This window comes from Sprattus sprattus, assembly GCF_963457725.1.
Source record: "Sprattus sprattus genome assembly, chromosome: 1".
In the NCBI taxonomy this organism is placed as follows: Eukaryota; Metazoa; Chordata; class Actinopteri; order Clupeiformes; family Clupeidae; genus Sprattus; species Sprattus sprattus.
In genome coordinates this window covers 36,688,892-36,703,929 of record NC_137920.1, presented here as the reverse complement: position 1 = coordinate 36,703,929, position 15,038 = coordinate 36,688,892, and the positions used below count along the sequence as shown (strand labels likewise).

General features: G+C 43.7%; 1 protein-coding gene across 1 annotated transcript; it reads left to right on the top strand.

Moving 5' to 3' along the window:
* The first annotated feature begins 351 nt into the window (after positions 1 to 351).
* On the top strand, positions 352 to 13,250 carry srp68 (signal recognition particle 68). Its single transcript, XM_080849588.1, has 16 exons — positions 352 to 447; positions 949 to 1,015; positions 1,128 to 1,241; positions 1,541 to 1,736; positions 1,969 to 2,051; positions 2,354 to 2,463; positions 2,862 to 2,944; positions 6,449 to 6,589; positions 9,132 to 9,230; positions 9,346 to 9,410; positions 9,585 to 9,738; positions 10,609 to 10,703; positions 10,804 to 10,933; positions 11,024 to 11,099; positions 11,285 to 11,337; positions 11,620 to 13,250. The coding sequence occupies exons 1-16, from the start codon at positions 375 to 377 to the stop codon at positions 11,845 to 11,847; spliced, it is 1,767 nt and encodes a 588-aa protein (XP_080705714.1). The 5' UTR covers positions 352 to 374; the 3' UTR covers positions 11,848 to 13,250.
* The last annotated feature ends 1,788 nt before the right edge of the window (positions 13,251 to 15,038 follow it).

Here is a 15,038-nt window from a genome sequence, read left to right as displayed (position 1 = left end):
AATAGTTTGACATATTTGAGAAGACCGAATTGTTGATGATGCTCTGATGTATGTTGCAAAAATGCAAATTTTGTATGTCCAATGTGTATTAAAAGTCTATTTTGTACATCATGATTTGTGAAATTGAGTTTGAGTAAAATATGCACAAAACATTTTGAATAATTGAATAACAAAAAGGTGAGGTGATTCACTTGGCATTTATGTTGTCCAGAAACAGAATAACTTTTGCAACTGACTTGATACAAGTTTGGATTTGGTAGGTAGGCTGCTGCAGTAATAGGTTAGTGACAGACTCGGGAGCTCCCTTCCGTGACCTTAGATATACTTCCGGGTTACTATTACTACATCCTACCAAGACGTGTGTTAGCACGAAAATGGCCGCAGACAAGCAAAGTGAGATTAAAAGATCGGGGATGGATGAAAATAAGGAGAACCTTGGACTGGAAAGTATCCTTACTAAGAATCGCATATTTTAAAAGAGTTTGCATTGACTATAATCCTTAGTGCAATGATTGCTATGGTCATTCATTTGTTGGATAGATAGCAAGCTAGCCGGTGTAGCAAAGCTTTACTAGCTACCCGGGGGTTTGCTCTATCTTAAGTCTACGTGTCACTATCCGCTATAGTAGCCGACACAATATTTCTGAATCACTTTAAATTATATTGTAGTCCTTTTTCGTAATGTTGATGTGGACGTTAAACGTTGTAACTTAGCCCATCTTTATAACTTTGCAAATGTCGTTCCTAACATGTAAACCTAGCAGGTTGTGTCAAAAACACTACTAGTGTTGATCAAACCATCCAAGCATTAAAGGAAGGGTGTTAGCTGGTGGTATATCTGATTTAGTAATTTTGGAACAGAGTAAAACCAACTATTATGATATTAGACTGCTGTGTTCTAAAGGGAGTTACTTTTAGACCCCAGTTTGTCCTTAACTCTGACACCAGTTCTTCAGATCATTAAGGAGTCACAGCAACAACATGGGTTGAGGCATGGAGACTATCAGCGATACAGGTAAAAGAGCCGACGATTGTGTTGTCCGGTTGATGAACCATATGGTAGCGTATTACTCCAGTGCTCTTTAAGCTGTGAAGTTAACACACCTCTATTTTGTTTTCCTTCACAGGGGCTACTGCTCTCGCCGCTTGCGTCGCCTGCGGAAAACTCTTGGTTTCAAAGTGGGCCACCGACACAAGTTCACAGGGAAGAAAGTGACTGTAGAAATGGTGTCTGACAATAGGTAACACTGTCAACATGATCTGTCTAGTCAAGACTACCTCCGTGTATAGACAGGGCATTAAGATCTGCTGTGCTTGTGTAGCAATAGAATGTAGCCTAGGTCTGCCCTACTCATGGCCCCTCACAAGATAGAAAATAAATCTTTGATAATGTACAGCCTCAATGGAGGCACGATTTCAAAAATGAATGCTCAAAGACGGGTATAATGCTTAACACATGAGCGAGGCCTAATCCATCCCAGCTGTGTGATTGAGTGAGTTGGTTGGAGTTAACCTGACGTGGCGCTGGGCCTCCCCTAAGGTACCTGCTGCTGGTGCTGATGGAGTCAGAGCGAGCGTGGAGTTACGCCATGCAGCTGAAGCAGGAGGCCAACACGGAGCCACGCAAGCGCTTCCACCTGCTGGCCCGGCTGCGCAAGGCCGCCAAGCACGGCGAGCACCTGGAGCGCCTCTGCGAGAGCCCGCGCGTGGACGCCAAGACCAAGCTGGAGGCCCAGGTGAGGCTCTGAAAGCAGGGAAGGACTCTGCTGGGGAGACACTGGGGCCATTTTCCAGCCCAGAATTTGTTTTGTAATCAATCAAGCAGATGAGTCAAGAAAAGAAATGTGGACACAGATGTTCAGAGGGTGCTACATGGTCTGGATCTTGTCTTGAGAGATCTACCTTGCTGCGTTTGATAAATGTGAATTGATCTCAGACGGTGATTTTTTTAAATTATTATTTTTGTAGGCCTACACTGCATACCTGACGGGAATGGTCCAGTTTGAGCTTCAGGAGTGGAAAGCTGCAATGGAGGCCTTTAACAAGTGCAAGTGAGTTCAGAGTGGATGCTTGGCACTCAGTTACATTAGTCACTATAATAAATGGACTCAGAATGTGTTTGTGTGTATATGTATATAGATTGATTGATTGGTATAACTTGCAAACTACCAAGTCTTGTGTTGCAAGAAGTGTTCTAAAGAGCAGCTGGCCTGTAGGGGAATGCACATGTAGTTATTCTGTTTGTTTTGATGAGCTCAGCCTTTTGGCATGTACACTTCGTTTCAGGACTAGTATCTATTCATGAAAGAGTTTTGCTTTTGTGATGAGTAATGACCAAGGTGTGTATCTGCAGAACCATCTATGAGAAGCTGGCCAGTGCTTTCACTGAGGAGCAGGCGGTGCTCTACAACCAGAGGGTGGAGGAGATCTCGCCCAACCTCCGCTACTGTGCATACAACATTGGTGAGAGCTGGAGCTATTCATGCCCACACCCACCCACACACCTTTCCCAAACACAACGAATTAGTTTCAGGGTCTTGCTTTCTAAGGGAAATTGTAGCATAGTGAAAGGTTTTAGATATTTTCAAAATTAAGATTCCATTTGTGCCCTCAGGCATGCCTGGCTATGTAGTTTAATTCGATGTAGAGTTTTGCATCAAAAAGTTATCTATATATTTGCAAGATTCCTATAGAAATGTGTGCTTCTTTATTGTAATCTAGATCCTAAGCTTACCCCAAACATATAATAACAAGGTCAGAATCATGCCTTGAATAATCAAGTAGCTCACAGTTGAAAGCCTTCTTTAATTCATGATGTCACTCTATTCCATGTATAACCTCGCGCTGTCTCGCTCTGCTAGGTGACCAGAATGCCATAAATGACCTGATGCAGATGAGGCTGAGTGCTGGAGGCAGTGGTGGCATGATGGCAGAGAAGCTGGAGGTCAGTGGCTGCCCTTATTACAGACACACATCAGAGGCTGACCTTATTACAGGCACACATCAGTGACATCATAGACTGACTTTATTACAGGCACACATCAGTGACATCATAGACTGACCTTATTACAGACACACATCAGAGACTGACCTTATTACAGGCACACATCAGTGACATCATAGACTGACTTTATTACAGGCACACATCAGTGACATCATAGACTGACCTTATTACAGGCACACATCAGTAACTGCCCTTATTACAGACGCACATCAGTGACATCATAGACTGACCTTATTACAGACACACCAGTGTTTCCCCTAGGTTTACAGCTTGGGGGGGGGGAGGGGGACGGCGGCAGGGGGACGGCGGCAGGGGTGCGGCGGCGGACACGGACGCAAACACTTAAATGAATTATGATGTTCATGTGTTACTTTTAATGACAGCAGTCAATATAACATCTTACAGTAACAGTATGCAACAGTTATACTTCAGGATTAGGGGTTAGGATAAGCAGTTTTACTTAAAAATAAGTATTATAAATAAAAATAAATAAATAAAAAAATCACAATTAACTTGAGCTTCCAGGGGGGGCGGGCGGGGCCGTTGGGGGGGCGGGGCGCCACCCTAATATCATTGTAGGGGAATCACTGCACACATCAGAGACTGCTCTTATTACAGACACACATCAGTGACATCATAGACTGACCTTATTACAGGCTCACATCAGTAACTGCTCTTATTCCAGACACACATCAGAGACTGCTCGTATTACAGATGCACATCAGTGCCATCAGAGACTGCTCTTATTACAGACACAAATCAGTGACATCATAGACTGACCTTATTACAGGCACACATCATAGACTGACCTTATTACAGGCACACATCAGAGACTGACCTTATTACAGGCACACATCAGTGACATCAGAGACTGACCTTATTACAGGCACACATCAGAGACTGACCTTATTACAGGCACACATCAGAGACTGACCTTATTACAGGCACACATCAGTAACTGCCCTTATTACAGACGCACATCACTGACATCAGTAACTGCCCTTATTACAGACACACATCAGAGACTGCCCTTATTACAGACACACATCAGAGACTGCCCTTATTACAGACACATCAGTGACATCAGAGACTGACCTTATTACAGACACACATCAGAGACTGCCCTTATTACAGATGCACATCAGTGACATCATAGACTGCCCTTATTACAGGCACACATCAGTGACATCAGTGGCTGCCCTTATTACAGACACATCAGTGACATCAGTGACTGCCCTTATTACAGACACACATCAGTGACTGCCCTTATTACAGATTAGGGATGGGAAGATTCACCGGTTCGCCACGATGCACCGGCATAAAAGTTCACGATACGATGGCCCGGATCAAAAAAGTGTGGACCGGATACAATGTGAGATGAATCGCGATGCATCGGTTCTAACATTTTTGTATCAGTATAATCTCAATACAAGACCAATCATTTTATATTTAGATAGATTCCACCTCTCTTACTGTTTCTTAAACGCGCTCTCATCTCCACTGCTGTTAATGGCCGCTTCTCGTGAAGTCTATAACTTTTCTAAAATCACTATCTGTCTGCAATACCGCTCTCGGCCTCTACACAACTTCGGGGCTCTCACAGGAATAGACAGTGGGATAAGCGACTATTACTAACGGTGTTTTTCGCATGGAAGTCTCTAGAAATCTAGCACCTTATTGAACGAAATTAAAAAGAGTGAACGTGCAGTTCTCAGACACCAGAATGAACACGCTCACAGTATCGTTAATCAGACAGTAATACCCTACGTTCAGTTCACTTTCACCAAAATTATGAACGAGTTCATTAACTTTCATTCAATGAACGCGTTCAGACACAACACTGGCGCTTGAACCACGTTTCAAAGACCTGGCTTTCTTGGAAGACCACGGCACCAAGGACATGGTATTTTTAAAGATAATAGCAGAGGTGATGATGGAGGAAGAGGTAAGAATATACTCCATATACCGTAGCTAAACTCTCTATTTGTTACTTGAATTTACCTGTGCCTTCCTTAAATTGGAAAAGGAAATCTAGCAGCTAGTCTCCATTATACTTTTTTCTTCATCCTGATCATGTGGATCAACTCAAAACCTAAAGAAAAACCTTAAAATAGGGCAAATAAGTTAAATTGATTGCGTGAGGCATTTGATCCACATGTTTAGGATGAAGCAAACTGTGTTGTGACTGCTTGGTAGGCCTACAGTTAAAAAAAAAAAAGACATTTAGAGAACACTTACACACGTACATATACATGTTATATTTTGTCAGATACCTTTTTAATGATTTGTTGTATGACAAATAAATGAATCATTATGAATAATATAAAATTGCATTATTTTGTATCGCACCTTGTTGAATCGCATCGTGTCGAATCGTACTGCATCGCAATAGGGGTGAATCGTATCGCATTAGTAGCTGCTTTTATGTATCTTTAATGTATCGGATCGTTGGCAGTGCATCGAGATGTGTATCGCATCTTCCTCAGTGATGAGATGCACATCCCTATTACAGATGCACATCAGTGACATCATAGACTGACCTTATTACAGGCACACATCAGTGACATCAGTGGCTGCCCTTATTACAGACACACATCAGTGACATCAGAGACTGCCCTTATTACAGGCACACATCAGTGACATCAGAGACTGCCCTTATTACAGACACACATCAGTGACATCAGTGGCTTCCCTTATTACAGACACACATCAATGACATCAGAGACTGCCCTTATTACAGGCACACGTCAGTGACATCAGTGGCTGCCCTTATTACAGACACACATCAGTGACATCATAGACTGCCCTTATTACAGACACACATCAGTGACTGCCCTTATTACAGACACACATCAGTGACATCATAGACTGCCCTTATTACAGACACACATCAGAGACTGCCCTTATTACAGACACACATCAGTGACATCATAGACTACCCTTATTGCAGACACACATCATAGACTGCTCTTATTACAGACACACATCAGAGACTGACCTTATTACAGACACAGATCAGTGACATCAGTGGCTGCCCTAATTACAGACACACATCAGTGCCATCAGAGACTGCCCTTATTACAGACACACATCAGTGACATCATAGACTGACCTTATTACAGACACACATCAGTGACTGTCCCAGTAGAGAGCCTGTCTTTGCTTTAAAACCACAAAAGATCTTTATACCACCAATATGCATATATAACTCCTTTGTTTCCCATCAAATCATAATCATGCACTCACTTTTTATACCTGCGATTTAAAAATTGTATCCTTGTGTAGTCTCAGTGTTAAAGATAAGCTGTGTGCTTTTAAGCATTCCGCATTGGTTAGCCTTGCAAAAATGACTAGACTACTTCCTTGAACAGCAATCATCAGAAGTAGCCATTCAGTCAGTCATGTTTTTGCTTGAATTGTTTTTTTGTCTGTTATCTGCGGCAGACTTTGATCACCCAAACTAGGGCCAAGCAGGCCGCCACCATGAGCGAGGTGGAGTGGCGGGGGCGCACCGTGCCCGTCAAGATCGACAAGGCCCGCATCTTCCTCCTGGGGCTGGCAGACAACGAGGCAGCCATCGCTCAGGTGAGTTCATCAGGAGAGCGGCAGATGCTTGTCCACGTGATGATGTTCCGTTTGAAAATCTTGATTAAAAAAGAGATTAAAATCCTTACATACTGCTGTAGATGGCCTGACGCCAGCAGTGATAAGCCAGTCAGAAGGGTTTATGCTAATGCCTCGAAAGAGAGAAAGGGTATTGAGACTGGGCTGTCCAGTTTCAAAACTTCAAACTTCTTCCAACATTTAAAAGCTACACCTTTAATCTTCAAATATAAAATGACAGTATCAAAACAAGTCATTCTTCATTCCTTCTAGGGCCTTCTAGCTCCTCCAGCCTAATAACTGTAAATTATGGCTTAACACAAATCTCTGGGGCTTTTCTGGGCACAGTCTGGGCTCTGAAATTGTGTTTGTAGAACTCACTGGGAGATGCAAGGTGTTTATGTTGCACAGCCCTGGTTAGAAACAGTCTCTCACGCAAGAAGTAATTACAGCTATTTCTCTTGCCTAGTTGCCTGGTAGACGCCCTGGGCGTATCTCTAACTCTTTCAGCGTGATCTTTTTTTTTTTTCAGCATCGTCTAGACAGTCCTCACAGTTGGGTATGGTAGATGTGTTTTTTTAACCTAATTCCCCTCTAGATGGCGCTGTTCTGCCCTACAGGACCCCGCACTCATATATACACACACACAAACACACTCTCACACACTCACACAGTAACACATGCATACAGTGAGTCAGTGAGGTACATGAGTATAAGAGGCAAGCTGCCCCACCCCTGGCTGCTCTCTGCTCTTCCCCACCCAGACACACCCATGGCAGGCAGGCAGACAGCTCAGGCCCGTGGCATGCGGCTTCACATCCTGCATTCTCCCCATGACAGCCCTGCCTGCCATCAGGCCCGGTGCCTCAACGCCCTCCAACATACTGCTCCCCTCACAAGCCCCACAAGGCAGTACACAGCCTGTCTAGAAATCCATAAACTCTTGGAAGCCATACAAATGAGCATAATTTATCGTAATTAAAGGTCTGTTGTCACTACAGCCCATAGCTCTGACTGCCCTGTCTCTCTCCACGCACAAATATTCCAGTTCCGCATTCTGGCTGGACTGGATAGTGGTGGCGTTGCGTGGAGCAGTATCAGTAGGCTTTTAGCCTTTGTTCCCCAGTATGTCGCCCTGATCCAAATAGTAAAGTAACACTGTAACAATCAAGGGTAAAATAAGTGGGGGCCAACAGTGTTTGTATGTGCTTTTTGAACCTATTGGGAGCTACAACAGATTGCTACTGGATTTAAGGTTCTGGGTGTGAACTGTGACTGACACCCCTCACTATTTGTGGTAGTGTCTTTACTAATGTACTCCTTCATAAGTAGAGCTGCAAGGCTATGGAAATTGACTAGCCGCGGTATTCAGAGCGGTTTGCAGTGATACCACAGCCATATTTGCAAGTGTTGTCACCCTGGGTTCTAGTTGGTTTCCCTACACATCCCCCCCCCCCTTTCCGCATATCTGTTTCACACTCACTGTAAGGAAGCTGGTTCCATCTCAGTCATTCAAGGCGTTGCCAGCATGGTGGCCCGGTTGAGACTGTGCCAAAAGCCAGGCCTAGTGCACATACTGGTGTGGCAGTCTCGCCGTGCCATCATAAACAGCCCATTAATGACGGTGCTTTGCACAGCGTCTGTCTGGTGTGCTGCATATTTTGAGTACCTGGTTTTTGTAGTGTCTGTTTTTGTAACACTTGACTGATCTCCTTAAGAGAAGACTACTGGTGGCAGGCATCAAAGTGTCCCTGTTAATTGCCTGTACACGGCAGTAGCAAATGGCCACAAGGCAATGTCTTGCATTCCTGTAACATTCATATTTAGGGTTGAAAGGTTGGCCCCATACATCAAACTATGTTATCTTAAAATCAAGGTTTCTAAAATGTATCAATATTGTTCTTTTTATTGCTACAAGCCACTTAGTTGTTTAGCTTGTAGCATGCTTGTAGCTTCACTATGAAGATGGTAAGAACTTTCGAAGTAAAATGGTGCACGCCTTTTCTTTGACGGATGAAACGGTCGCACAATGACTTAACTGTAGCATATCTGCTTCCTCAGGTATGCATATGAAACCTGCCCAGTTGCATAGCTTCTATTCATGAGCCGTCACATATCTTTCATTACAATGTAGGTTTTTGTACACCCACATTTCCTAGATAAAACCAAACTTAAGCCAGAGTGGATAGAGTGAGACTATTACACATTGTCCATTCATTCCACAGGCTCTCCTGTGTAAACATTACAAAACTGTATAAAGTCAAAATGGCCGTTCAACATGCACTTGTACCTGTCCTGCATCTGTGGATTGTGTATACTAATGGAGTTGTGTTTATTTATTTATTTATTTATTTATTTGTCGGTTGTGTTGCTTGTTGATGTACTTTTCTTCAGGAATGGCTTGAACTCCTTTTTTCTAATATGATCTTCAGGGTCTCCATGTCTCGTCAGTTTATGGTTTAGTGTTTCTGCATTTCCGTCTAATTCTAAGTGGGTTGTGTGTGTTTGTGTTTTGCCCCGTTAGGCTTCCAGTGAAGAAACTAAAGAGCGTCTTTATGAGACTCTCCTGGCAGAGTGCAGAGACACCATCCAGGCAGTGCGAGAGGAAATCAGGATTGACGTGGTAAGGAGACAACAATTTTCTCTTCTTTTTGCCTCTGGGTATTATTTATAGTGGTGTGGTTCAGATTAACTCTCTGTGGTGTTAACATGACAGTCTTGTTTGTGCTACTCCCCAGAAAACCAGAGAGAGGGGATCAGAACCGGAGGGAGGGAAGGTCTCTAACCTGCAGTTCCTGCACAGGTGTGTTACGCCTCTGGTGTGCTTCATTTTGGCTGTGTGTCTCTCTGTGTGTGTGTGTGTGTGTGTGTGTGTGTGTGTGTGTGTCCTCCTCCTGAGAGCTTGTCGTCAGCCCACCCTCTCTGACCTTTGACCTCTAACCCCTCTCTGACCCTTGGTGTTCGGCCCTGTCCACAGCTACCTGACCTACATCAAGCTGTGGACCGTGGTGAAGCGCAATGAGAGCATGGCCCACACGCTGCAGGCCAAGCTCAAGGAGCCCGAGATGGACGAGAGCAAGAGGGGGCCCCGGCCCCAGGACCTCATCCGCCTCTACGACATCATCCTGCAGGTACCAGCCTCGCCCTCGCTGTGGCCCCCGGCCCCTGGCCATGGAAGGGTGCTCGCCTCTTCTCTTGTTCCGTTCAAGAATGTTTCACTCTGGGCATCATGGGAAGGAGGGTTGTGGAGTCATCAGTGGTAGAAATAGTAGCCGTAGTCATCGTCATAGTAGTAAAAAAACTAAAATGTAGGGATTTGGTGTCGTGAGAAGTTAGACAAGACAAGGCCGATTTATCGACTTTTGACAGCAGCCTTAAGGCAAGAGTACATGGTGTGAGACCATGTGTGAGCTTCAAAAGGATTTTTTCCCCCAGTCAGGACAGACACGTGGTGATGCTCATGAATGTTACACATCCTTAGATTCTGACTCGGCTGGCCTAGAGACTGTCCTTGGTACGAATCACAATAGAATTTACCTTTTAGGATGTCTTCCAAGAAGCCCATTTTAATCAATTAGTATGAAATTAAACAGGCTATTGCCGGCAACCCGCACATGAAAATGGCACTGTAGGGTTTGCTGCTGCTGATGTAGACCAGTGGTTTTGCTCCCGCCAGTCGAATAGTATCTGACTTTTAGGTAAGGTCAGTAGAGTTGTCTGATAAACTGTCACAGAAAGTGTACAAGCGTTCTTTGACCTTACCAGCCTCATCTCCAAATTTTCATAGTAACATGTCAGAATATTTGTTACCGTCAAGTTCCTAATGATCTGCAAGCAGTTTGTGTAGTGACCCAAGGACCAGCAAGAAAATGCTATGGTCTTTTTTTGTCACAGCAGTGCAGAGATGAACTTTGAACTGTGCTGATGGCTGAAGGGACCTGAAAGGCAGGGTTTGAGTCGTGGCCTGTGCTAATTGACTCTGGTGCTGTTCCTCTCCGTAGAGCCTGGCAGAATTGTCCGTCATTCAGGGAATGGAGGAGGATCAGACCTTCCAGAAGGAGGTGGCCCTAAAGACCCTGGTGTACAAGGCCTACAGGTATGTCTGCATGTCTGCTTCACCCAGGTCCCCATATATCCTGAGGTGGTTGTCATGTATGACTTTTATTCAAGGCATTTTTGCTGTCCTTCCTTTTCAGGTGTTTCTTCATCGCCCAGTCCTATGTGCTGGTGAAGAAGTGGAGTGAGGCCCTGGTTCTGTACGAGCGAGTTCTGAAGTACGCCAAAGAGGTCCAGTCCCAGGCCAAGAACTTGAACAACAGCCTCAAGGTAGAGCCTTCTCAACAGCCATTAAGAATGCTCATATGAAGGTTTGGACGTTTCTGTCAAACAGTGCTGATGTCTCTTGGTTTTTCACAGGACCTTCCAGATGTTCAAGAACTTATCGCAGAGGTTAATGCCGAAAAATACTCACTGCAGGCGGCAGCCATCTTGGGTGAGTTATACCATTTTGGGTTCAGCCATTTTGTTTCTCCATTTCCTAGTGCTAGACATTACCTCATGGTTATGTGTTAAATAACAGTCTCCACTCTGACATTGAGACCTTACACGTAACTGGTCATGTGAGGTGTTATGTATGGTAGGCCTGACGCTGCAGCTGTGGGCTTGTTTGTATTTTAGACAAAGAAGATGTAGCGGAAACACCCATACAGCCCAATGTGAAAGACAACAAGGTAGGAGTGGGAGCCAAGAACATTACGTATTAAGTTGAATTATTCCATGCACAGCATTTTAAGTGATTTTGTCATTAAAGCAATAAAATGCACACGCACTAACATGCTTCATGTTCAAGTGGGTGAATGTGACAACCCTTAAGTATTTTTGCAGCTGTGTGTGTGTGTGTGTCAATAAAATATATGTTTTTTCAATGGTTCTTCTTACATGTGGCATTATATGATGTAGTATTTTTTTTGTTCTCATTTATGACCCTTTTGATTATCCCTCATACTCTGCAGCCCCTCTGTGACCGATTGGACGCCTTCCGTCTGGATCCCACCCTCGTGGGCAAGCAGCCCAATCTGGTGGAGTTTCCCCCCGACTTCCAGCCAATCCCCTGCAAGCCCCTCTTCTTCGACCTGGCGCTCAACCACGTGGCCTTCCCGCCCCTGGACGACAAGGTGGAGCAGAAGGGCAAGGGTGGCCTGACCGGATACATCAAGGGCATCTTCGGCTTCGGAAGCTAAATCCCGGCGCAGACCGCCGGTGGTGGTTGGCCCATGCTGGGCTGTGTGAGTCCCAGGGCACCGGTCTTCCTCTAGTCTCTGAGTGTTGGCTGATCCAGCACACACGCACTTCAGATTCTAGAGACTTCCGTGCCTGGTGTTCATTTGCTCACGCAGCATCCCCAGACACCTCACACACAAACACACAAACACACAAAAACACGCGCAGACATACGCATATGGATATAAAAGGCCCTTTCTCGCTTTTCTCTCTGTTTGTTTCTTTCTTTCTTGGCTTTCTCGCTCTGTCTCTCACTCTTGAGAGAACCCCCCTTAATTTATCTTATAAGATTGAGTTCTTTTTATTTTTAATCTAAGTCTTATGAAGCGCCTTCATGTACCTAATCTTGGTGTCCGTGTACGACAGCAACGCTGGTCGCCAGTTATCGTTAATTCAAGGAAACGGGGAATCTCCATGCAGAATCAATCAATCAAGCATTTTATCGCTCACATGAACACTTGTTAAAAGGCACGGGGTGATTACACGACAGAGCCATTAATATCACACAGTGCTTTTATGGGCAGTAGAACTAGCATCACCAACAACAAGATCAGACGTCTTCATGTGTCAATGAGTTCATCTCAACGTCTGTCTTTATCTTGCATGTCCCTGTCCCCTCTGTACCCACCGCAGGGAAAGCAAGGAAGTTAATGCAAGGATCAATTGTAGACAGCAGTCACCTAGCTGATTGCACCTCTGACAACATACCAACTATAGCAATAGCGAAAGTCCAGTGTTGAGGACATGCTATGCTGTTAACAGTGTTACAGAGAACCAACAATGACTTCTGCGAAGGGTAACTATCGCTGAAGAACAGAAGAATGCCATGGAGGACCGCGCCTTCTTTCGTTTCTTATTTTGATTTAATCCCTTGATTCCTTATTAAATCTTTTAATTTTTTCGCCAAGCTTTTCTTAAAATGTTTTGGAGAGTAACCGAAGGAATGTTTAGTTGAGCAAATCCCATAATGATCTCTTCCCATGAACACTAAAGCGTTTTTTGTTTGTTGGAGTCGAGTCAGTCATAGACCAGTCCTCCTGCAAGATTTTATTTTATTTGAAACGTTTTTCTTTTCTTTTTTTAAACCTATTTGAACTTTGATTCGAGTGATGGTCACTTGATGGTCGCTTGTCCTATCCCAACTAACCTTTCCTCATTTGTATTTTTAACATTTCTTTTAAGGACAACATGAAGATATCTTTTGGTAAGACTGTGTTGATCTAAAGGAATGCATCAGGGCAGAAATGCTGAAACTTTTGTGTTAATCCAGCAACATGTTAATGAAATGAAATGGAGACCAATCTAAAGCAGAGAGAAAAATGTAATTAAGGTTTGTGACGGCCTCATGAAATAAAAGAAGTTATTTGCGCCACACTTCATTTTGGGTGTGTTTTTTTTCTCCATATTTATTTATGAGTGCTGAGTGAAAGATAATCAATTGAGTCAGGCAACTAAACGGTGAACAATGTTTTTAAAGGTGCTTGGTAAAATCAGTCGACCAGAAGGTATCATATCTAAGCCTCAGAGCCCTGGAGCAAGGTAGAATGTTTAACAGGCTATGAAGCACTGAATGCCATCAAGACAGAACTGAAGTATGTGTGCCTCATAGGCTTTGGGGAGTGCTTATTGTTAGTCTTGGCTACTCTTGTCCACAACAAATTCTTGGGGAAAATTGGTGGTGGGGAAAACTATTTCGCAGTCACCTGTCAAAGAATCGGTACGGTTTTGTTTATGTATCCACACATAACGGTCAATGTTGCATAACATTTCTATAATAAGGGGGATATACTTTCATGTCCCTCACCACACATGGGTACAGTGCCCATGAGGGCCGAGGTTTGAGTCCAGGCCTGAGGTCACCTCCCGAAGTTCCCTCACTTACTTAAATATCTTCACTCTCCTATCAATAAAGGCTAGTCAACCTTGAAATAACTGCACATTTGGTTAGTGAGTCTTCAGTCATGAAGTCTTGGGAGTCCTGTCAGGTTAAGAACGTACTCCATTCACTATATAAAGTAACCTTAGGTCTTGTTGAATCGGGTGACAGTGACGTTGGTATCAGCAATGAAGTGATCCTCTGATGAGAGGTACAAACTATGCAAACACACACACAAACACACACACTTCCTTGACATCCTCTCACACACATAAAGAATCCCACGCATTTATAAACATGTTCTTCTAAACGGCACTAGCACACTGATTCAACCACTCCTTGCTAATGATTTTTTTTTCCACTTGGAATCATTAATGTGATAAAATGGCATTGATTCAGGTTGATCTAACGCCAAAAGTCCTAACTGAAAAGTACTGTAGTTAAATTGGCAATGTTCTCACTTCTACACAAAAGACGATTCAAAGATTATTTGTACATCATATTCTAATATGTGTTTCAGGAGAAGCTGTGACAGATAATACAGTATATTTACCGTTTAAACACCAAACCTTATTACAGGTAAAATGTGCTCTGTGTGCACAATCAGTCAGGAATGGAATTGTGTTTCTTGATACACCCAACCCCTGTGACAGAACCTTCCAGAAATGTGGGCCTTCTACCTCAGCCCCACAGCCTTCTGAGGAGAGTCGCCCAACCGCATTCCATTCTGATCCTCCTCCTAAGAGTTCCAGCGTTCTGACTGTGTCTGTGTTTTAATGTATCGTCGCATGGTGATCATGAATTGTATTGCAACATGTTCTCTGGCTCTAGAGTAAGAGCACTTTGTTGAGGGTTGTGTTACCTGTTGGGTGTTGCCCCTGCCTGAGGGTGGGTGGGTTAAGTGAGTCCATGGAGTTCTGGCTGGGCTGCATTCTTCTCTGTTTAACAACCAATTAATATGCTGCCATTAGAAGGTGTTAACTTCCTTCATCTCTCCTACTTCCAGTGTTGTGAAAGTCAAGGCCTCCCTCCTTCACCTTTGCACTCTCTCTTTCAAGGGTGTTCACAGCAGATGCTAAATTTACATTATGTATACAGTATATACATTATATATACAGTAAATACATTATTGGTCTCTATTTGGTTTGAATGATAAACCAAGCACCAATGCTAATTTTGGGGTTTGACCAACTTAAAACTTTAAACAATTCTCTAATTATCTAATTAATGATGCTCAGATTTGTGTGTAGACAGATTTGTGTTTTCTCATTCTCC